Source organism: Tiliqua scincoides, chromosome 4 (assembly GCF_035046505.1).
Source record: "Tiliqua scincoides isolate rTilSci1 chromosome 4, rTilSci1.hap2, whole genome shotgun sequence".
Taxonomy (NCBI): domain Eukaryota; kingdom Metazoa; phylum Chordata; class Lepidosauria; order Squamata; family Scincidae; genus Tiliqua; species Tiliqua scincoides.
Genome location: NC_089824.1, coordinates 47426832 through 47451516, shown reverse-complemented (window position 1 = coordinate 47451516; position 24685 = coordinate 47426832). Strand labels below are relative to the sequence as shown.

The following is a 24685-nucleotide window of genomic DNA, read 5'->3' as shown; positions in this document are numbered from 1 at the left end:
GTGTTTTCCATTTGATACTAGATGTTCAGTTAACAGATTAGTTGTCAGAGGTTCACTATTCCTTGGGAATTGATGGAGTTAATATATGTGACCTAGAAGTTAATGAAATAGGCTTCCTGTTGCAGGATAAATTATCTAACTAAAATGTGATGATTTTCCTCACATAAGAATATTGCATGAGCAGGGGGATTTGAGGGAAAAATAGATGTTCCATATGCAGTATCCATATGCAGCAACTCTCCACAGGTTGCTCTTGATCTAAGTGGTTTTTACTGATTTTTACTGGAAATAGTAAATAAAAAACAAACGTATTATACTGAAACTGAGTCCTGTAGCCAAAATCTTCTTGTGCCAGGGTCCCCAAGTCTAGCAGACCCCAAGGCACATACTGCTGGGGAGCCAGCATCATCTTCCCAAGTGCCTTGGTTTCCTTGAATCAATTTCTACCGTTGGCAGCATGCTCAGTAAGTGATAATGGGGAGACAGCATTGTTTCAGTGTGTCACTTGACAGGGATATATTCCACAAATCCCATTGTTAAGCAATTTTGTTGTTGTGCAGATAGGTATATTTGCACAGGTCAATGGATTAGCTGCAGTCCCCAATCCATGTTGACGATGGAGAGATTGGCTTGACATGCAGCCCAATGTATCCCCATTCCTCCTCGTATCTCTCCACCTTCCCTTTTTCTGTCTTCTGTTCTCTGCCTCCCTCCCACTGCCCTGTTCTCTTCCCTTCCCATCAAAGTTGGCAGCATGCTGGTCAAGCCTGGATCTTGAAGCTGATATCCTATCCCAGGCCCAATCCACTGACACAAGGCAATGTGGACTTGCATAGTGCTTGAGCACACACAGGTCTGAGTTGCCCCATTGTGGCTCCTTGGGTTTATCCCGGATAAGGGGACAAATACCCCACTCCTGAAATTCCCATGCAGGATGCAGCGTGGCCAGTGCTGGCACTGCTATACCACTGCATGGGAATTTGTTCTGGGTTGGTCTGTTTACCTTGGGTTGTGACATCATGATGTTCTGCAATTTTCACACTCATTGGCAGGGACATGCAAGATGTCTAGAGAATTTTAGTAGTTTTGTTTCAAAGAGACCACCAACGTACATTGTGAGATGATACTTTATGTAGGGCCAACTCATCTTACCACCAGCAATGTAAGATCTTTATCATTCAGAAAGGTATTTACCCCCCCTGCCCCTCCCAACCTCTGGCTGACTCATTAAATGTATTACAGTGCTGAAAATGTACTGAAATGTATTACAGTGCTATTCTGCTACAACACTTCTCTACCATAAGTAGCTTGCAACCTGAACACATACAACACAAGAGAGAAAGGTGGGAGGGGGAAAGGAAATTCCCATTACTTTCGGTGGAGTGAGGCTCTAATATTCACTGCAATTAGAAAATGTCAAGGTGACCTATAAGGGCTTTTATATTTTGTCTGCCAAGGTAAGACAGGAGGCACAGATGTGCTTCGTTTTCTTAGAGCGCATCACCACTGAACAGCTGTTTATCAGTGACTGAAAATGTCAGCACCTGGGGGAGGTAGAAATGGTATTAAGTAGTGGTAAATTGGAAAAGTTACATAAGTTTATGTAAACATTTTCATATGAATAATCAGAGTCACAATTTAATCTCCTCCAAGCTTCCAAATCCTTTTCATCTTGAATTTTATTTTTCTCCTTTAAGTACTTCTGATTTGAACTTCATAGGGATAGAAATGTCACTTAAGCTAGTCAGGCAGCATGAATGTAGTCAGAACATACTGGTTTTGGGGAGGGGATCATAGATCAGTGGTAGAGCACAAGCTTTACATGCAGAATGCCCCAGGTTGAGTCCTTGGCATCCCCAAGGTTGGGTTGCAAAACCCTTCCTGAAACCTTTGGGAGGGAGCTGCTGCCAGTCAATGTGGCAAGGCTGAGCAAGAGGAGTCAGTGGTCTGACAAAGTAGCTTCCTATGCTTGTCGCTTGGCAGAGTTGTTCTGCTCATTTCTCCTGCAATAAAAAACCAAACAATCTATTGTCCTAAGTGTAGCTGTTTGCCTCTCAGGTGAGTCTCTCAGGTGAGGAGGATTTACTGGCTACAGTCATTAAAAGTTGAAAAGACTCTGAGGCTGTAATCCTCTGCCCACTTACCTGGAAGTGTCTTACTGAAATCAATGGGAGTTACTTTTGAGTAGACACACATAGAATTTCACTTCTCTTACAAGGCTTTTTGGTCTTTGCTGATTATAGTAAATAAGCTAAGTAATTATGAATTGGGCTAATTTTCAGTCCTTGTGAAGCAACAGGACTTTCCCCTGTTAGTTCTGCAGCTGAGAAAGAATCGTTTGGGACAGTCTAGCCATAACAGGCTACTGGAGAAATGATTAAGCAGCAGTGTTGCTGGGTTGAATCTTTCCCTGACTTCCAAAATAGGAAAAACGATGTTTTCCAGGACCCACCTCCAGCACTTTGTATTTTTCCTCCCCCAGGCATAAGAAAACCATAAGCTTGGGATGAAGAGAGACAGTCATTCAGGAGATGGAACCAAGTGATTATTATTAAACTGCATGCCCTCATGGCAAGAATACAGATCCCCTCCCTCTTTGGACAGGCAAGGATGGAACTATTGGGAGTTTTGAACTTACATGTCCTGTGTGATGGTCCTCTGAAAACACACAGAGATTTTTTTAATGGCCAGTAGCAGCTGTTTTTCTTGTGCTCTGAATTTTCAGGCCAACCTCCTCCACTAGAAGAAATCAGTTTAAAAGCATTTGTATAATGCTATTATACAAAGCATTGTATTGTTCCGTGCACTTCATTGATGTTGTCTTTGTAATTCTTGCCACAAACCTGTAAGGTCGGTCAGCAGTATTATCCTCACATTGTAGCTGCAGAGCTCAGGCTGAATGATAGTAGCTTGCCCAAGACCATCTAGTGAGTTCAGGACTGAGGTGACAATTGAACCAGTCTTCCTGATCGCCTTCTTGGCCACTGTGCTAAACCAATTAATGTGAAAGTGAACTCTTCTACATCATCCTCATTCATGAGAAACATATTACATCCACATCTTGGTGCAGCTGGAACATTGCTCATAGACTCCATACCCTTATATCATGGAACTTTACATAATAGTCTTTGACTAAGGGCTGATACACCTTGGGCAATATAGTTCTACACAAACTTTTCTTGTAAGAATACTTGAGCTCCTCTTCAGATAAACCAGCTTAGTCTTACTTATATGAAAATTAAATTTGGTAGTGACATGTAAGTCTGGTCTGACTGGTCATCTGTACAGTTACAAGTTGGTTCCCCCCTACTTACCCTGCTTCATGGGCTCATTTCTTAGACTTTCTTGATGGTTGTAAAGGAATTGAGTGGAAAGACACTTGCCATGCCCATTAGTGTATGCCAAGGAAAACTCTGAAATCTTAGGAGAGGAGAAAGTCAGGAATTTCTTCAACCTTTATCTGTGCTGTAGGTTACAAGTTGACACAGAGAATACCACATCTGACATCAGATCAGATGAACTGTGCCTTGCTTCGGGTACTGAATTAGTGATGGGTACTGAATTAGCTCAGTAATGAAGTACATGCTCTGTGTAGTAAAGATCCATTATTTGATCCCTTGCATCTGCATGAAGGACTGCAAGAGACCATGTCCGAAACCCTGGACAGCTGCTGCTGTTCTATATAGATAATGCTGACCTAAATGGACCTGTGGTCTGATTCAGTATAAGGCAACTTTGTATATTCAATTTAATGCTGTGGCCTACATGTGCATAGTCTCACTGCACATATGACCATCCACAAAACAAAAGGTTACAGGTAAATGCAACCTCCCCTCCCCCTTTATTTAATTAGGTCTCATTTTTAAAAATGCAGGTGTATGTGGTTACCACTGTCAGCTAGATGCTTGAAACTCAGCCAAATGTCATTTATTTTCCTTTCATGCTCGGGTTTTTATCCCAGTTGTAAAAGTGAATGGAGCTAGCAGAGACAAATTGATAAGGTTACATCTGCTTGACTGATAGACACCCGTGCTGGAGCTGACAGTGCACAAATATGTTGTTTGTGGAATAATAATCTCCAAGTAGGCATAATGTTTATCATAACTCTTTGGAACAAGAGATGATTAAAAGAGTACTCCACTAAGAGCCAAAATGCTCTCAGATAAATCTCATCATTGGAACATCAGTTTTATATTGCAATGGACACACACGTGCCTGTGTGTGCATGTGTATCTCTGTTCTTATTGGGATGCTTGATTCTATATGATAAATACTCTTTTAATTCTCGATTGGTGTTGCTCTTCTAAATGTCCGCTCAGCATCTTTTGACTGTCAGTTATTGAACTTTTGGGTCCTAGAATATGTTTGCCCTCACACCATCTGTTGTCAGGTTTTTGATCAGGCTCATTGTGAAGTGTAAGGCACTAGGTTGAAACAGCTCTTGCTAAGTGTATATAAAAACCCACAGGGGGGCTGGATTCTTGCTGTTAAATTAAGCAGAAGTGCACACTAGGGTGTCAATTATGCTGTGATAATTTCCTCATATTGCACCGTCAGCTGTCTTTGCAACTAAACATTGATTATTTTTGCAGAGAGCTGAGCCTGGAAAGCTTTTTGTTATTGTACATTTTGATTCTTTTTATTTAAGTAAAGCAAGATTTCCAAAAAGAGAGTTGCAGAAAAAGAAAAACTAAAAAGGAATATAATGTAATTTAATCTTCATTATTAATATAGATTCTTCTGAAATACTTTATTTTTTCAAAGCTATTGTTTTTTACCCCTGCTAATTGGGTAAGAGGCACTTTTTCAAGTGGGTGCTCCTTTTTTTAGCAGGGGGAGAGTAACTGGCCCACCTCACCCCAGCACTGTCTGTTCTAGTGGCAGTCTGCTGGTAATCATTTGCATCTTTTTAGATTGTGAGCCCTTTTGGGACAGGGAGCCATTTAGTTATTTGATTTTTCTCTGTAAACCGCGTTGTGAACTTTTAGTTGAAAAGCGGTATATAAATACTGTTAATAATAATAATAATAATAATTTTTTGTGTCTTTCTCAAATTTTGAATCTTTATATCTGCCTGGACGGTTTTCCAAGTATGTGCCAAACTTTCTGTATACTTGTAGACACAGCATGTGTGACAGAGATCCTTCTGAAGTACACACATTTTCAGATGTGAATTCTGCAGCAGGTCATAACTAACCTAACTCTTCACCTTCCCTTTAGTGCAGTGTCCTACTTCAGGACACTATCTTGACCTTCTCTCTTTTTAGTATACCCCATCCTGGCTCCAATCCACCTATTGTCCTGTGGTGATCCCAACTTGTCACAAATTTTATGCAACTGTGAGCCTTGAAAAATAATAAGTGAACTAATAAGTATACTGAGTAATAAGTGTATAATAAGTGAGTTTCACAAATTTTATGCAACTGTGCCCCTTGAAAAATAATAAGTGAACGAGTGTGACTCCCTCCCCCCATGTTGCAGCAGGTCATGACCCACAGTTTGAGAACCTCTGCACCAGAGATGTCAATGTTAAGCATAAGGCCTGCAGGCCAAGTGCATCCCCTGGAAGCTCTTTACCAGGCCCCTTTTATAATTGGGCTCTCCCAAGTACCCCTCAGCTGCTGATCTGCAAAGTGATGCCTGAGCAGCACTGCTGAAAAGGTGGTCATGCTAACCCATATCTTGAATAATTCTGGATTAGGTTTTGGAAGTTTGATGGAAATACATAGAAAAAGTTTGAAGGTACCAGATTAATTACCTAATGAAACCTAATATTCATTCTAATGAGTCAGGATGGTACTCCATGTTATCAGTTCAGTATTGTGAGCCACACTATTGCATCTAAAACTCATTGAAATGTAGTGTAACGTGAGTGGCTGTAGCCTGGTATGATATCCTGATTCCAGCAGCTTTGCACTTCCTTGCCTGTTAATTTTTAGAGCCGAATCTCACGTTCAACTGATGCAACAGACAATGGGCACAACCCACCAGGAAATTAACCTGCCTAAAGCCATGGGAATCAATTCATTTTGTTAATTTCAGCAGACATACATAGAAGCATTCCTGCTGGACATTTCTGTATAACCCCAGAATTGATAATTATTTTAAGCTAGAATGAAAAACGTAAGTCGACATGAACGTTATTCCTCAAGGAATTGTGTCAGCGAAATTTAATTGGAACCAGCATTGCAGATATTTTCTGAAGCTTTCTGAAATATAAGTAGACTCCTCTTTGCACTGAGAGCAATAAAACCTCCAATGCGTCTGTTTCTTGTTTTGTTTTCATGGCCAAGATTCAAAGGCTGTCCCCTTGTGATGTCAAAGTTGCATAAGAACTCCAGTACGCGTGAACAAAACATCCCTGTCCATTTCAGACATATGCCCTTGCTAGTTATCTTAAGCTATTCACAGAACACTGTGTTTGTCTATGAGATTGTGAACCATTGACTCTGTCAGCCTCTGCTTCATTCCTTGACTGCAAGAGTTTCAACATATCTCAGAGACAAGCCAGTCTACCACAGCCAGGCTATTCATGAGTGGAAATGGAAAAGGTGCAAAAGAGAGCGACTAAGATGATTACGGGGCTGGGACACCTTCCTTATGAGGAAAGGCTACGGCATTTGGGCCTCTTCAGCCTAGAAAAGAGACGCTTGAGGGGGGACATGATTGAGACATACAAAATTATGCAGGGGATGGACAGAGTGGATAGGGAGATGCTCTTTACACTCTCACATAATACCAGAACCAGGGGACATCCACTAAAATTGAGTGTTGGGCGGGTTAGGACAGACAAAAGAAAATATTTCTTTACTCAGCGTGTGGTCGGTCTGTGGAACTCCTTGCCACAGGATGTGGTGATGGCGTCTAGCCTAGACGCCTTTAAAAGGGGATTGGACGAGTTTCTGGAGGAAAAATCCATTATGGGGTACAAACCATGATGTGTATGCGCAACCTCCTGATTTTAGGAATGGGTTAAGTCAGAATGCCAGATGTAGGGGAGAGCACCAGGATGAGGTCTCTTGTTATCTGGTGTGCTCCCTGGGGCATTTGGTGGGCCGCTGTGAGATACAGGAAGCTGGACTAGATGGGCCTATGGCCTGATCCAGTGGGGCTGTTCTTATGTTCTTATGTTCTTATGAGTCTGACCCAGGTGATTGTCTCAGGTGGCAGATTGGCAATGGGCACCCACTTCTGTCCATCCACGCACCACCACTATTGCTTATCCTCCCAGTCCCTGGGTTAGGAAAAGGTAGAGGGGAGCAGAGCAGAAGTTTAGCTGTGGGAGAAAGGAGAATGGTGAGTTAGAGTGCAAGAGATGCTCCAGCCCAGGGATGTCAAACCTAAGTCCCATATATGGAAGGAGGCTAGCTAGCTGTCTGTTTAAAAGATTTATATCTCACCTTTCCCCTGCTGAAGCAATACCCATTTATCCAGCCTCCATGATAATTGGGCTTCCCCAGTCTTATCCTTTAGCAGTGCTGCTTATGCCAAGGCTCTGGGAAGAAGGGATGGAAAGAGTCCTCAGAAGGCATGGAATGCTCTGGGGAAAGGGGCACACCAAGAGCAATGTGAGACGGAGGTACTGTGGAGTTGTTGGGAGAGCCCAGTTATCATGTGGAACGCCTTTTCAGCTTCACTGCTTCTCAGCTGCTTTGCTGCAAAGAGATGCTTCAGCAGAAGTGGTGCTGCTGAAAGGGCAGCCCATGTGACAACTGGACTCTCTCATCTCTTGAAAATATAATGAAGATTTGCATATTTTCTCTTTTGTCATTTGCAGCTAATGAGTTCCTGTGTGATGACAAAGTGCTTATCTCTGACCATCGTTGCCTAATGTTGTCTGCTTTCTACTTAATGATGTCACTTCAGGCCCTCAGCAGGCATCATGAATGCTATTTGGCCTGCTGTATAAAATGAGTTTGACACCCCTGCAGTAGCCCATCATTATCCTCTCTTCCCCATGTCCTCTATCTCTCAGTTCCCCTCTTCCTTTTTGAATCCAAGGGGCTGGAGAAGTAGCAGCAACTGGTGCACTTAGCAGATAAGGGGGTGAGGTGTTTGGCATACTTCCTTGGATGCTGGAAAATCTTGGGCCAGCTCTGGGATCTCGATGTGTCTGTCAGGATAATACTGTCACAACCAATCTTTTTTTTAAAAATTGCCTTCTTTTCTAAAGTATGCAATATCTCTTCCTTATTATCCATGGTTCCCTCCCCCCCCCAAATCAAAAATTCAGCAAAATAGACGGGCACTTGATTTTGATGCTTATTTTACTGCAGTCTGGTTAGGCTTTCAGCATCTGTTAGTGAACAAAAATATTCTTCATTTTCTTAATTCAATTTTCAAGGGATCTGGCATTATTTTCCCTTCTTATTATATTAGAGTATTGAAGAACTGTCAAGTAATAATGAATACATTCAACCTAGTGCCCCAACCCTCCAAATATATAGCCTAACACAACAGTTCATGTTGTTTATTATGGGAGCTCAGGGAAAGAGAAACTATCAGAGCCTTAAATCAATGCAGTTTTAAGTCTTAGTTATTGATCAGTTTGTGAAATATGGTGTGCATCCATCTATAACTTTGTCTAGCTTATAGAGGTTGTAGTTTCAAAGCTCCTGATCCTTTAGGCTTTGTCCCAAGGCCTTTCCATGTTCTGTGACAGCTAAGATTTGATTTGCAGCTAGCAATACAGCTAGGGTATATTTCTAATTACTAGTAGAAGTACGTAATTGTGATCAAGGGTGAATGAGGCAAGTAATACAAAGTGCTCCGTGTTCTTTTAAGGGCTGCCTTTATGATTATTCTTAATCTTAGATACAGGGGCCCGGGCCAGTCCTCCCATGAAGCTGACTGAGGTTGTTGCTTCAGGCAACAGATTGGCAGGGTGTATCTGCCTCCATCTGCCCACCTATCTCCACTGCTACTCCTCCTCTTGCTCTCTGAATATGAAAAGAAAAACAGGAACAGAACAGAATGGAGAGTGGTTGGCTAGAGCAGTGGTTCCCAAACTGAGACTGGGACTGGGACTTCCCAGAGAGCTGTGGAAAACAGCCAGGGGAGCCATAGAATCCTTGCAAAAAACCTGCCACCCTATACAATATATAAGATTGTAGTCCTAATGGAGAGCCATGGCCAGTGGTCCAGTAGGTCATGGGAGTCACCAGTCAATAAAGTTTGGGAACCATTGGGCTTGAGGGTCTCCAACACTCTAGCTCAACACTTTCTTCTCTCTCACACTTTCGCTTCTACTCTGTTCCCACTTTCTAAATCCAGGAGTAGAAGAAGGAGGGAGAGCAGTGCAGGAACCAACATATGACCAGGTTAGAGGGCAGTGTTTGGCATACCATTTCAGGCACTGGGTGGTCTTGGGCTGACCCACAGAACCGTGTTGTAGTATTTTCATTGAAAACTCAGTTGTCACTTGCCCAGGTATCTCCCCCCCCCCCCCCACAAACATGCATGACACAAAAGACTTGGTTGAAACAGGGCCATGATTTATTCCATTACAAGACTGTGCAGCGATTGGTGCAATGCAACGGGTTCTGACTATACTCCACCCCCCCTTTAGTGTGGGCACCTAAACTAGGAGGAGACAGTTCCTGTCTCAGCCCTCCTTTTGGGCGAACCACCTTGACTCAGAACCTGAGCTCCCCCAAGGCTCCCCCAGGTTCTTCATCACCAACCCCTGGAAATGGGGTCCAGCCAGCCTGAGCCAGGGAACCACGAAGGTGAGCATCCCAATTCCATTCTGGAGTCAAGCCAGGCTGCCCCCGATCCGGGTAGCCTCGGGGCTTCGCACTGGCCTTAACCCAGCCTGTCGCTTGCCTGAAGGTAGACACCGGTTCCCTATTTCTACTCCAGTTCCCGCACTACCCTGCCACATGAGGGGGCTAGCCTAGCGCTTAGCATCCCCCCGTCCCACCTAAGAGTCATTGCAGGACCCATTGCAAGTCTGACAAAGATATGGTTCCCGACTTCTGAGAGATGCACGCCAGCTCCCCTGTAAAGGTGTGGCAGAGAGCTCACTGTATCTGGGTGGTGAAGCACCAGGTCGCCAGCTGCCAACACTTCCCTCCCCAGGTGCGCATTCACCTTCCTTCTGGCTCTATCAACTCCAGCCGGGTTTGTGGTACACCTCCAAACCTGGCGCAGAAGCAGATCCAACCATATGATGATCAGGTCAGGCATCCAGCTTCTCAGTGTGGTGAGGTCTTCTGCCGCCTGCTGCCTCAAGGACAGCCCCATCCTCAGGCAAAGGTCATTACCACCAAGGTGTATGAGAAGCACCTGGGGAGGAGGAGCTCCCTGTATAGACTCGTATACCATGGGCAGTAACTGCCCCCACTTCATCCCTCTTCTGGCAGCCCACTGCACCGAAAGCTGTGCTCCCAGGCCCAGCTGAGATCCCAGTTCACTCTTGAGAGCTTGCTTGTGAGCCCAGAAGACAATGGAGTGGCCACAAATCAGTGCCTTCACTGGCAGGGAAAGGCCCAAACATAACAATTAAAGAAGCAAAACAATGTAAATAAGCACAAAAAAGTGGTGAAAACAAAGATGACCCACCTGCCTTGGGGCGCACATAGCTCTTAAATGCCTGAGATCTCCACCCACCTATTCTTTTGGTCTCCCACTATCATAACCCATGCCAGCAGCAGCCGTTGCTGCCCCTTTCCTAAATGAATGAAGGCCAAACCTGGCTGAGTCCTGGCCAAGGCCATCCAAACACTTCCTCACCACAGCCAGGAACTGGAACCTGGTGAGGGGCTCCAGCCTCCTCTGCCCCATTGGGGGACCATCATTGACATCTTGGGATCCGCTCACTTTATGTGCCTCCTGCGCTACATCAGCCCCATTCCTAGCACAACAGTGCTCCTTCCACTTGTGCACAAATAGTGGCCCGTCGGACACCTTCCACATACTCATGCAGCCCTGCCACCGGGCAAAGTGGGGAGTTCCCTGCCCCATTCAGTTGGACCCACTGTCCATGACCAACCTGGTCTGTCTTTGACCACCTCAGCCTCACACCAACCTGGGTCCAGTGTACATCCGTGACCCGTAGGGCACGCTCGGAGGAGTCCCACCTACTTTGTGCCAAAAACTTCACCAGGGCAGAAGGCCCCCCACAAAAGGACAAGGGTGGCAGCCCTAAACAGCAGTGCTTCAAATGCAGTGGAACAGACTGCACTGAATGACTCACATAGTGAGGCCAGGAGGTCAAACGTAATAGGCTGCCTACTATCCCCTCCATTAGGGGACTCACGCGACCACCCTGCTAATATTCTCCTAATGCGGAACTCCCCGGTGCAGTCAGACAGCCTGTGCGCCTTGGCCTCAAAAGCCAGGGCCGCCAAGTAGCCGCCAAGTATATTACTTGCCCTGCCGTTTGATCTGAGTCTGACTAAAAACTGCATCACATGCTCCAGGGGGATGGGCCAAACACCAGGGAGGCCAGCAGAAGCCCTGAAGCCCTCAAACTTGCCTACTCTCCTTTTATAACTTGCCCAGGTGCTTGGGGCCAGGGAGGCATTCACAGCCCTGTTGACTTCTCGCACCCAAGGTTCCACAACCACTGGGGCATGGGGTCCGGCTCTTTCCTTGCACAGGGTGTCAACTGGCGAAAACGCTCCTCCTGGAAATGAGAGAGAGCATCGGCTATCCCATTAGCCAAGCCCGGCACATGCCTAGCCACAAATAACATGTTAAGACGTAGGCATTGCAGTACAAAGGTGCGTACTAAACACATGACTCTTGGGGACCGGGAGGTTTGCCGATTTATAACGTGATCTACTGCCAGATTATCGCACCAGAATTGCATTGTGGAGTCCTTAAACTCCAACCCCCAGAGGTGGACAGCAACCACAATGGGAAAAAGCTCTATAAAGGTCGAATCAGCTGTAATGTCGGAGTGCCAACTAGAGGGCCATCTGCCAGCGCATCATCTTCCCCGAAAATAAACCCCAAAGCCTGTGCCACCTGCAGCATCTGAGTGGACTTGCAGCTTTTAGGAAGATAGTCCACATACCCATATCCTCCCACATTGCTGGTGTCACTCTGATCCGGTGAGGAGGCTTAGAAGCCCCTCTAAGAGCATTTGTTCATCTGAGTTGACTGACAGCAGCTGAAATGCAGACTCAATGTAGCATTTCGCCATTTGCGCCCGAGCCCCACAACCTCCGAGAATAGCCAATGCCTTGTCAAATGACGTGTACCACACCGAGCAAAATCCTGTAGTATACCATCATTCACTGAAGCACCCCTGGGGAATGAGAGGTGGTGGATCAGCCGTATCTCCCTCCAAACCACATCTTCGAAACCAGTTACTGATTTCAAATTATTGGCCCGAGCTGCGACCCTAAGTGAGTCCTTTACAGATGTTCCAGTCACATTAAATGAACAGATAGGGGAATGACATAGCCAATGCCGAAAACTCATTCCTGGAGCTGTCTGCATGGGAATTCCATTGAGGCATTCTAATGAGGGTGTGCAGCTTATGAGGCAGAGCATCTTCATTTAATGCAGGTTTAGATGTCTGCAAAGGCCTTTTTGTTCAGAATGTGCATACTGTCAGGTGAGTTCAGGTGTAATATGAGTCTAGTAGTGCTTCACAAGTCCTAGGTCCCCATTTCCTTTCCCTATTTCTGCATTGGCAGCCCTCCAAATAAACTTCCGAATAAATAACCCTCAAATAAAAAGCAGCTAAGAGGACCAAACCCACAAGGAAGGAGACCAGGCCTCCTTGCCATCTTGTTTGTAATTGAGTGAAATGCACAAGGAGAGGGAAAGACTTTCTTTTGAGGCCGTCTTTTTATGACTTCCCTGCTCATAAACCCATATTAACTGGACTCCCATCCTAAAGACCTGCCTTCTTTTCAGGTGTTTGAGAGGCAAGTTCAGACAGGATGGGGTTCACCTTTTTTTTTTTTTTTTTTATGATTCCTTCTCTGCCTTGAATATGTGACTTTATCTCCTGCAGGGTGACCGGACATTCTCTTTTTCTAGGACATGTCCTCTTTCTTGGTTTGTGTCCTGCAGTGGCACGCTATCATTACACTTGCATATATAAGGTAACCAGCCAACCAAATTGACCAGACATCCTCTTTTTCTAGGACATGTCCTCTTTTTTAGCTTTGTGTCCTCTTTTTCTAGGACATGTCCTCTTTTTGTGCTCCAAGAAACTCCTCCATGGATCCTGTACTTCCTTCATTTAAAGGCAGCCCTTGCATGCCCTGATGTGGCTGGGCACTGCCCTCCCTTGTGTTGTGTGCATTTGCATGCTCACCTAATGGGATCCGTGCCACTGCATCCTGCCTTTGAGTTGAAATCCTGGAGTCTTGAGCCTCTGATGACTGTGCAACAGGTTCCCCAGGCAGTCTTTGCAGCATACCTGTAATGGTCGAAAGCTGGGAGAGAATGGACTGCATGAGTGTTCCATCCCCAAGCTGTGGCCCGCCATTGTGGGAAGGAGCAAAAGAAGAGGATGATGGGGGATCCCCCAAAGGAGCAGAAGTCACTGAAGGGACAACCGCCTCCCAACTTTCCGCCAGGGCCCTTTCCAAAAATTCCACCCTCACCCTGAGGCTCCGGGTAGGTTCCTTGTCCCCCTCATCAGATGAAGGAAAGTGCAAGCGCACCTTACTGAGGGGTGACCTGGCTGCCCCCCTCCCTGATTTTTGAACTCTTTTTGGCATGCTTAAGGATCCACCCACAACAGCTACCAGTTGCCTAAGCCCAGATTAAATCCTGGATTGGTGGGGAGCCCACCTTTTGACCCAACTGAAATGAGAGTGCTGTTCAGAGCCTCTGAGCTTCCTTCCGCCCCACCTCCGCCACCAGGCTGGAAAACAAGGAGAAAGCAGATGAACACCATGTGGCCTGGGCCGGGGAGGGGTTAAACAGGGAGTGCACGTGCAAAGTCACGGCTGGAAAAAGCAGCTGAACAATCTGCACCAGCTGAAAAAACAAGGAGATGAACACCACGTGAATGGGGGAGAAACAAGGTAAAAAACAAGGAGCAGCAGAAATGATTTTTAAAAAACCCTGAGGTAGGTGAGGCTGAAAGAAAGTGACTGGCCGAAGGTGACCTTCAGCAGTTGCAGGTCCCATAGCATGTGTTACATGGCTGTACATTTACTGCACTCCATGAGAAACCTGCTCACAGTGTTAGTTTATCCAGGAGGCTAGGGTCCTTATGGTTGTGTGATAAAACAGCATTGGAACTTTGTTATAGATAAGATATGAGTGAGAATCTGAAAGTCACATTGCTATGTACACACCTATCCTCTTTGGTTGTGCTCCAAAGTGATGCTAAACCACATAGACAAATGAGACAATATATTTTAAACTGCAAATGATCTTGCAACAGTTTTTCTTCTTACAGCTGCCATTCCATTCATCTTCTTTCCTTAAATACTAACACTAACTTATTTTACAGCCAGGGCTTGCCAGGCTCATCTATCTTTCATATAATCCTTCTATAGAAATGCATTTTTGAAAAGATCAGTTCTGAACTCTTCAGGAAGAAAAATATTATGAAATATTCAAGTGTAAGAAGTTGCCTAGAATTCCGCTAACTTTTAAAAAGTGGTGAAAAAAAAATCAGCGTAACTCATCAAGAGGGTTGGCTCGAGAGGAGTGAGCAATTGTCACTAAGCTTCTTGGAGAAGATTCACACAGTAGATTGCCATTGGTCTCACCTCCACCCATTTTGTGAAGTAAGACCTAGTGCCCATGACTTCAGAAAGCTGGGGTGCCTGGATGATTATCAGCCCAATCCTAGGGGCTGAAACCATCAGCAGAACACACTTTCCATTAGCAGTGGCTAGTGAAAAAAAGTTGTAAATTACCGTCCAGCAGTGCACTCCTTCAACGTGGCCTGTTATCCACAACCTTGTGGTTGTTGGGGATTTTTTTTAAGGATTTTTTTTTTTACATGGAAGGGGTTGTTCGTCCTTCCTTGGCAAGGATGTCCTTCTAGTTTCCATTTCTGCATTAGCTTTTTTCATAAAACTCTATGTAATACCAGTCAGTTCAGGATCTCACAAAGTCACAGGTGTCCTTAGTGTGGATAAGTGACTTTGGAGATTAAACAGAAAAAAACAAAGAAAATATTTGTAAATTGCAATGTTTATGCGTATTATGGCTAGCTATGTGTCTTATTGCTTCAAGGTGTGAGAATGGAACTATCTAATGATTATTTTGTATTAGCACGTACAAAAATTGGTTTCAAACGATTAATAATGACATGTTTAAAATATTTTAAACAAAATAAGTTGATACTTAATTTTGATAAATCAAAAATAGTAGTTTTTTGGCCGCTCTTGGAAACAGACAACATGGACCTTTGAAGGTCATGTCATCCAACAAGTAAAAACATTTAACTATCTATGAGTCTTGTTTCATTACAGGCATTCCTGGACTGTAAACCGGCAATTAGCAATCCAAAAAAGTAATATTACAGCCCAAGCTATTAGTCCTTTTTCTTATGCTTGGGGGAATTGCTGCATAGCTGCAGCGCGTCAGACGTTCAACACTAAGGCAGTGGCACAGTTTTTATATGGAATCCCTTTTTGGATTTCTGCCTTCTGCATTCTGGTCTATTCAATCTCCGTTCCATTATAAAATCTTTGCAGTACCAAGATGCGTACCATATGCTGTTGTGTGTCTGGAAGCCAGTCAACGTAAAGTGGAGTCTTTAACCTGGCTTTGCCTTTTCAAACTTTGGTTCAGAATTGGCTCTGCTGCTGCAAAGGACCCTTTATTGAAAAAGTATTTTAGAAGACTCCTTTTATTCCTCAGGACCGATCTTACTCAGTAAGAAAGTCCAATCTTTGGGGCTTTCCTTGGAATTGCTGGGTATGATGCCATGGACAATTGCATTTAAGATCCTTCGTATCCGGATATGGGATATTGAAAAACAAGAGCTCCTAGCTGATGCCCAAAAAACCTGTTCCCCACTTCACTTTGGATTGCCCTGGGCGGCTGATTTCAGCAGTAACTATTTAACCTTCTTAACGAATCTGCATGAACGCAGAGTGTTCTCCCTAGCTCGATTTAATGCTCATCTCAAATGAGAGGAAAGCTAGGTTTAATGCTAAACAATCCAAAGCATGTCGCTGTGGCTCAGGTTCCTTGGAGACAGTCCCTCATATCCTACGAAGCTGCATCTGCTATTCTGATTTACAGAGCTGCTATTTACTCCCTTTGCTTGTGTCGCTTAATGGATCTGAAATGGACATTGTCAGACAATTACTAATGGGCAGGAATGATGCTGTATCAACTAATATGGCTAAATTTCTTCACCATGTTCATATAAGAATTGTCGCCGGAAGCTGAGCTTAATTAATGTATGATGTGGATAATTTTCTTGGACCATTATTTGGGGTTTTTTTTTTGGTATATATGCCAATAAAGGATTTGATTTGATTATTTTGTAACTTATTTTGTATTCTATAGTTGTATCCCTTGACTATTTCTACCATGGTATAGTTACATTGAACATTTTATGTTGTATTTATGCATTCTCAACTCTGACAAATTTTGTGTTCCTATTTTGTTTTTTACATACTTGGTCCCCAATGCTACATCATTTGGAGTGTGATCAAAAAGATGCTTGCAAAGAAAAACTGTATGTTTGCAGAATGTTTTGTTAAGATTGAAGTTTATTTTGATAAACAAGGGGATGACTCACTCACTTTACTTGCTTAAATGCCTTTAAAAGCCTATTAATGGAACAGTCAAGGATGGCTCTTGCAAGTCGGGCATTCCATTTGGAAAACAGTATGTAAATACATTTTTGTGAGCTATCAATATTTATTTTGGACTTTGTTTTAGAGATTAGAAACTGTATTTTTTTATCATTTGTGCATAAAGAAAGAGCTTGCATTGAACAGCAAACTAAGGATTGGTTAAAGGCTCACAAGAATCATAACAGCTCAATCCTACCCCCTACCAGTCCATAGCATGCAGCTCCACTGATGGAGCAGGTGCTGCATGCTATGGTGGGCGGCACTCAATCTGATGATAGGTAATAATTACTTTTACTTACCTTTGATAGGCCACCTGATCACCAGTGAGTCTCCTTGAACCCACACTAGTTATTTTGATGAGAAGGGGGCAGGTCTGGACTGGGAAAGGCAGATAAAATCTAGCATGCACATCTGCCACCGAGGTCCTCCCCGCCTCTCAAACTGCCCTTTGCCCTCTCCCTAACCTGAACCTCCCTTAAACTGCCCACGACCTTTCCCTGCCACCACCTTACCTACTCTGGTGTGGACCAAATCCATTGGTTGTGGGCGCATGGAGCTGCTGGCCATTTGCACCAGTGACTCCAGTGAGCTCGGCTGTGGTCCACATACCCATGTCCATATGGCTGCAGCAGAGAGAGAGGCAAAACAGTGATGCTCCCTCCACTGCCTTGGCAAGGAACAATGCAATACTGTAACTAAGCCCAAGTACACATACATCAAAGAATTGCATATTCTTCCCCCCCTTCCCTGCCTCCACTTGAGCATAAACTGGGTGAGTAAGAGAGAGAAAAAGTTGTCCTGAGCAAGACCATTGGTTTATCTACCTCAAGATTGTCTAATCTGACTGGAAGGTGTTTTCTAGGAGTCCTCTATTTAGCTGGCACAGAAACAAAGAGACCCATGTAAGGCTTTGAGACCCAGGAGGGGGGTATAGGATTTGATGGCAGCCTCTCTTGTCATACATCCCCTCCTGGGCCTGATCAGCCTCCAGGATGCCCTCTGCTACCCACTTTCAGCCCCTCCCTCCCTTCCCCCCCACCCCAGAACACCTCCTCACTGCTCAGCAGAATACTCACTACTAGTGACTCCTTGTGATTGTCCCACTAGTATGGAGACACATTGCTGACTGATGCTGGCCTCCCCATAAGAACATAAGAACAGCCCCACTGGATCAGGCCATAGGCCCATCTAGTCCAGCTTCCTATATCTCACAGCAGCCCACCAAATGCCCCAGGGAGCACACCAGATAACAAGAGACCTCATCCTGGTGCCCTCCCTTGCATCTGGCATTCTGACAGAGCCCATTTCTAAAATCAGGAGGTTGCGCATACACATCATGGCTTGTAACCTGTAATGGATTTTTCCTCCAGAAACTTGTCCAATCCCCTTTAAAAGGCCTCTAGGCTAGACGCCAGCACCACATCCTGTGGCAAGGAGTTCCACAGACCATTCCCCGCTAGCACCATTCCTCCCCAAGCTGCCACAATGTGCCTTACAGTGATAGGTTCAGGCCGTAAGCAGCAACAACAGAATGACTTGTTGCACAGTCAAGGATATATAGGATTTAACCAGAAATAAATGAGTCTCCCTTGATCTTGGTATAGACGAGTAGCAAGCCATTGAGGATCATTATTTAGCTGGTCAGGCAGTAGCTGTGGTTGTAAGATAGTTCCACAGGAAATTAACATCCAAAAAGCATTTCAAAAGCATGTTTGATCCCCACTGCCACAACACTAATAAGTTAGTCCAAGCTCACTAAGTCTTTCTGACTTCTCTGCAGTCCCAGTTCAATTTGTCTTTCACAGTGATGGTTTTATAGCAGAAAACATTCCACAGTGGATTTTTAGGAGATATGAAAGGTAGTCTGTGACACCCTGATGCATGGTAAATCTTTGATCAGAATATGTAGGAAACTCTCATATCAGAGAATTTGTGGAGAACAGCTATATTGAGACCGAAAAACAATGTCTCTTCAGTGCATATGCAAACCGTAAAATTCTTTTGGAAAGAAACACAATGGGACCCCTCCAGTGATAAATCTAATAGCCAAGTGGAATTACTGAGAGATGTGCAAATCTAGTGTTCAGATGAGTGATGTGGCAAGTAAATCAGAAATATCCTTGATTGAAAAGGCAGTGAAAAATTGTGGATTTGGAAATGACATCAATGTCCATAGGAAGTAAATGTATATGAGTGTCACTGTTGGACATCCACCCATAGGCACAAGCAGAGAGATATGCATCTGGTGTGCTCCCTGGGGCATTTGGTGGGCCACTGTGAGATACAGGAAGCTAGACTAGATGGGCCTATGGCCTGATCCAGTGGGGCTGTTCTTATGTTCTTATGCTTTAAGAACAACCCTGCACAATTTGTGTGGTCAGGTTTTGTGCCCAAGTAGTAACTTATAATAATGGTTTCATTACCAGTTCAAACATGGGAAACTCATTTGGGAAATTTCCTACAAATGAACCTCCCACATCCTTACATTAGTGCTATGACTTTGTCAAAATAATACAATTATGAATATTTTAACTGTAGGTCTAACGCAGAATTTGAACATTCTAGTACTCATTATTTTTTAGGGTAGAAGCCAAGAGATTTTGGTTCATATATTGCTTTAGAATCAGCAGTGTTCCAGTTCTCTAGTTTGTTTCACTTCCAGAAACTAATGTACAGTAGAATAATGATTTGGTAATTGGTCCACTTTGAACTTCACTGGACCAGTTCCAATATATTTTTTGAAGATTGTTATCACACATTTCACGCACGCTTTGTAACTCCAAGCCAGAGAATAAAGTTACCAATATTTCATTTGTAGAACCACATCCATTAAAATAAATCAAATTTTTCCATTGCCTTGTGGATTGTGTCCAACATAGTGCCCTTAGTTAATTATACTAAAATAGCCAAATTGCTTGTACTCAGATTGTTAGCAGTTTACTTCAGCATCAAATTGCTTGACAAATTAGCCAGAGTAGGTTGTGCTTGAAGACTGTTGTCTCAGTGGATGCCACAAGGGTTCCATCCTGTAACCGATGCATTTAACATCTACTTGAAACCACTGCAAGAGATCATCCAGAGGTTTAGGCTGAAGCATCATCTGTATGTGGATGACACAGCTGTCTCTGTCTCTCTCTCCCTCACCCTTTCCTTTCCATCTCTTCTAATCCTAGGAGTCAATAGATGTGACAAAGGTGTGACATTAGTTTGGAATTGGATGAGAATGACATAACTGAAATTTAATATAGATAGTTTGCAATTACTGCTAATCAGAGAAGTTCTAGCTCTCTTGAGAAGGGAATTTAATCGTCTTGTAGATAGCATTACACATCCCCTGAAGTAGCAGATATGCCTTAGATCAGTGGTTCTCACACATTTAGCACCGGGACCCACTTTTTAAAATGAGAATCTCTCAGGATCCACTGGAAGTGATGCCATGACTGGAAGTGACATCATCAAGAAGGAAAACTTTTAGCAATCTTAGGCTGCAATCCTATGCAGGAGTATGTCACATTTACTATCACTGTTAAAATAATATACGTATTAGCTTATTAAAAGTTCAGGTCTGTAACATTTCCCCAAATGCAGTCACATACCATGGTAGCATCAAGTCTAATATTTTAAAAATAAAGTATTGAAGTGAATGGAACTCACCTGAAATTGGCTTGCGACCCACCTACTGGGTCCTGACCAACAGTCTGAGAAACAACATCTTCGTTACACAGTCGTTGGCATTTTACCAGCTTTTACTACTTTACAGTAGTGGCTCTTCTTGGAGCCAGAGGGATCTGGTGTTAATTTTCCATGTCCTAATTACCTCCTGACTAAATTATTGTAACCTTGTCTATACTGAGCTGCCTTAAAATAAAATAAAAAGTTCCAGACCATTCAGTTGGTCAAATATAACTACTATTTTATACCGGAAGTTCAGAACACACCTTGTGAATCTTATTTTAATCTGCACTGGCTGTTCAGTTGTTTCTGGGCCTGCTTTAGATTACTGGTGCTGACCTTTTCAAGCTGTAAATAGTTTGGAACCAAATTGCTCTTGAAACTGCCTACTTCCACATGAGCCTTCCTGCCCTGACCCCTTGGCCCCAGAGACCCTGCTCTCTGCTACTCATGAAATTAAATGGACAAATATGAAGGCAGGGAGTATTATGTGGTGGCACCAAGACTGTGAAATTTCTTCCCAGTAGAGATCTGTCATACTTTCTTGTTGCCTGGTTTTTTGTTTTCTTCACATGTTTGGTGAAAGCCTTTTTATTCTAGTCACTTTACAGTCTGTGATGTGTTGCTTTACCATTACCGTTGCCTTCTACGCTGCTGTTTTAGTGTTTAAGCTAATTCTGTTTTGTTGATGATGATGCATTGGTTTTAATGTTGTTCTTTCATGTTCTCGTTGTGTTGTGTTGACTTCATATTATGTTTATATGCCATTTTGATTACTTTTTTGTTAGGAAAATGGACTGATAACATTAAAGTAAACTCTAAAGTTCATGCAATAGGAGCATACAAAGCTGCTGTTTGACCACTGAGTCAGACCATTGATTCATCTAACTCAGGACTGATATACTGACTGGCAGTGACACTATAGAGAGTGGCCTGGCATTCTGTGAGCTCTTTGATCGCACCCTCTTCCTTTGTAGTAATAAGGTGATTGTGAAGTTGGTGGGCAGAGCAGGGCTGACTTCTCTGTTTGCTAAATTTAGACATTCTTACTTAAACTGCCATAATGTAATTTCTCCTTCCCCCTGCTAATATCAAAGTTAGATCTTAAACTGCAGTAAGAGGTGGTCTTGAATTTTGCTTCCGTATTTTGTAGTAGTTTTGTTAACAGTTTGACTGCCATTATACATTTCTGAATCAGAAAGGCACTTTTTAATGTTGGTAAGTCTTTAATAAAAGAAAGGACTGCATAAAATCAATCTAATTCCTTCTCATGATGTAGAGAGACAAGGGAACAATATCTAAAAGAGCTTTAAATTTCATGACTGCTGAAAAAAAAGTCCAGTGTGGAATATCAATGCATCTGTACTGAACAAATGGCTTTAACCTGTTTGATTGACGAATGGCAAAAGTGAAAAACTTATGAAATATTATCAGGGCTCCTAGGGAGAAAATCTGATAAATGGAAAAAAAAAATATTTCTAGCACATTAAACATTGCCAGTTCTCATACATGCCTTTTTAATTTTCTCTAAAGTAACTGGAAGTTGGGACTGTCACAAGCTCAGGATTGCAGGAGAAGCTAAGCATAGGTGTTGTGGGAGGGCAGTGTGGAGTACAGCATTGGGACGTCTACAGCAGGAACCATGACATCATCAGCAGGATCACTCATAGCCCAATCCAAAGCAGAACTGGGCAGTGCTATGGAGGGTTTTGTGTCAATGGAAAACACTTTTGTAGTTGCAAAATGGCAGCTGATGAATTGCAGAGCAAGAGGTAGCAGTACTCCACGTCCATCACTGGACTTGTCTGCCAGTAGTGTAGCGAGTGGAGGGTGGGAGCTGGTCCGCCCCAGGTGCCTTGCCCCAGGGAGGTGATAGGAGTGCTGCCTGAGCCTCCACTGAGGGAGATCCATGCTTGGCAGGGGTGTTTGGCAGGAGTGTTTGGCAGGGAAAGGGCCCCTCACCTGCCCCTGTGTCCAAACTGTCACAAATCATGGCCCCCAGAAGTAATTCAGTGATGTCACGATGATGTCATTGCATCATCGCTGACCCACTTCTTACGCACACCAGGCACTGGCGGGCATGGCTGCCACCATTAGGCACGCTTAGTAAGGGGATGTCATGAGTGGGGGTGACACTCGGCCTGGAGGTGCATACACTGGCAACAACACTTTGTCTGCAAATGCCAAAGCAGGTAAGGCTGTGAAGGGGCAGGGAGAGACCAGGGGCAGGGAAACTAAAGGAGGCAGTGGATCTGGTGGTGACGTTGTGTGCTGGATCCTATCTTTTTGCGTCACCTCCCTGCCCCTATTCTCTTCTCTGATGTGCACCACCTGAAGAGCTGGTGCAGTCCGAGGAGGCCCATTGCAGAGTTGGAGGCTCACCAGTGTGTAAGGGGATTTAAACCCATTTCACCTTCAAAGCCTCCTGATCTGCCCTCCACCAGATACAGTACACCTGTTTTTGGCCCATCTGCAGAACAGGGAAGAAGGATAGAATTGGGCTCTCACATCCTTGAGATGTGAGAGTCGTTGAAACTCTTTTTTTAACCTGTTTGCTAAATTTAGTTTGCTAAATTTCCTTGAAACTCTTTTTTTTAACCACCTGAGAAGAAATGTTGAGACAAGAAGCTTAAGCACCAGTCTGCCCTGTCCTCATATTCAGATGGATGATAAATGGGCAGTGGATACATATGAATGGATAGATAAGAGAGGGAAGGGGAGTGGGTGAATGGAAGGAGGGAAGAAGATAAGACTAGTGTATGCCAGCCCAGGAGAGAAGTTTGGGATATTGCAGTGAGACATTGGGATCACATATATTGCACTATGTCATCTGACTGCACATACATTCTGGGTTAAACATGCTACATGAACCATTGGTGCCATTCATGAATAATTTTCATTGGATGGTTGTGCAAAGGGCTCTTTGATTCCACATATTTTCATAATTCCCATGCAGTGTATGTCTTTTATTTGAGGTGTGTATGTGCCCGGGTGGGTAGAATTTGTCAAAACTGTTGGTTTTTCTGTCAGATAGTCTACATGGGCTGGACGGAAGAACGAGAACAAGACTCTCTTCAGGACCGAATGTATACACCAAAGTTTCTAGCACTGAGGGGTTCTTCACTTTATAAATTTCTTGCACCTCCAGTAAGTATCATTAGTTTATATTAACAGCCCATTAAATTTGTAGATGGTTTATATTTCATGAAATTGATCTCACTGTTTTATACTAACTCTAGGAATTTTATTCTACTGTGTATGCAAGACAGGCAACAAATGGTTGTGGGATTGTAATTTATGAGCATAAAACTGCTATGGGATCAGTGACAGCAAAGTTTGTCCCTTCCCAGTTCTGGGTTTTCTTGATGAAGTTTAAAATGTTACACTTTACACTGCTATATATGTGAAATGAAGCAAGGAAAACTAATCAGTGTTGAATGACAGTCAACTTTTCTACTGACAACTGCTGTGAGCATGGGAAGATCTCTTTCAGTAGTACAAAAGAGAGTTGCTTTCAGACAAAACATTCTTGAATGAATCTTCACCTAGTGTGTAATTATATTCTCATCTGAATATTGAATGGATGTTATTGGTGAGGTGCCATGAACCTTCCTTAGTTTGCACAAGCAAGGCCAAATAATGATCTTTGCTGATGCTCATTGCATACAGACCATGTTCATTCAGGTATTTGTATTGGCAACCTTCAGTAACAATTTAAAATAATGAATGAAATGTCTTAATGCAAGGCCTTGAAACAAATATTCATGAGGAATTTAAGTCCCTGTGTTAGGAATTGCTTGAAAATGAAGATCTGAGGATATAATATTATCAAAATTAGGCTTCAATCCTAACCACACTTTCCAGGCAGAACTGCAGCACCACTCTGCATCCTGCACACCGCACATGTACTTGATGGCATTTTATTAATAACAGCAACAAGAATGAGAATCCCATGTGCAAATATTCTTGGGAAAGAGATTACAACTATGGACAACAAGGATGTTTTAAAAGCAAAATGACTGCATACAAAATGTTTCAACATTCACTATGATTTTCTAAGATATCAGTGTATATACAGTAGTTGGTTTAAAAAAAAAAAAAAACCAATGCAATTATATTTTGTATGTTTTCACCCAAGGTAACTACGTGGGACTGGACACGGGCTGAAAAAACATTTTCCGTTTATGAGATTATGTACAAAATACTCAAGGTATGATAAATAAAAGAATGGTATTTCTGTGGGGGAGTAGATGGAAGAAGATATCAAA

The 24685-nt window shown here is 43.4% G+C and overlaps 1 protein-coding gene across 9 annotated transcripts in view; it reads left to right on the top strand.

Moving 5' to 3' along the window:
- The window catches only part of SNTG1 (syntrophin gamma 1), a 318816-nt gene that overhangs the window by 228549 nt on the left and 65582 nt on the right, over nucleotides 1–24685 (top strand). For all 9 annotated transcript variants that reach the window (XM_066626316.1, XM_066626306.1, XM_066626311.1 and 6 more), the window contains 2 exons: nucleotides 23448–23564; nucleotides 24556–24627. In XM_066626316.1, the coding sequence (XP_066482413.1) occupies nucleotides 23448–23564; nucleotides 24556–24627 (189 nt within the window). The remainder of the gene's footprint in view (nucleotides 1–23447; nucleotides 23565–24555; nucleotides 24628–24685) is intronic.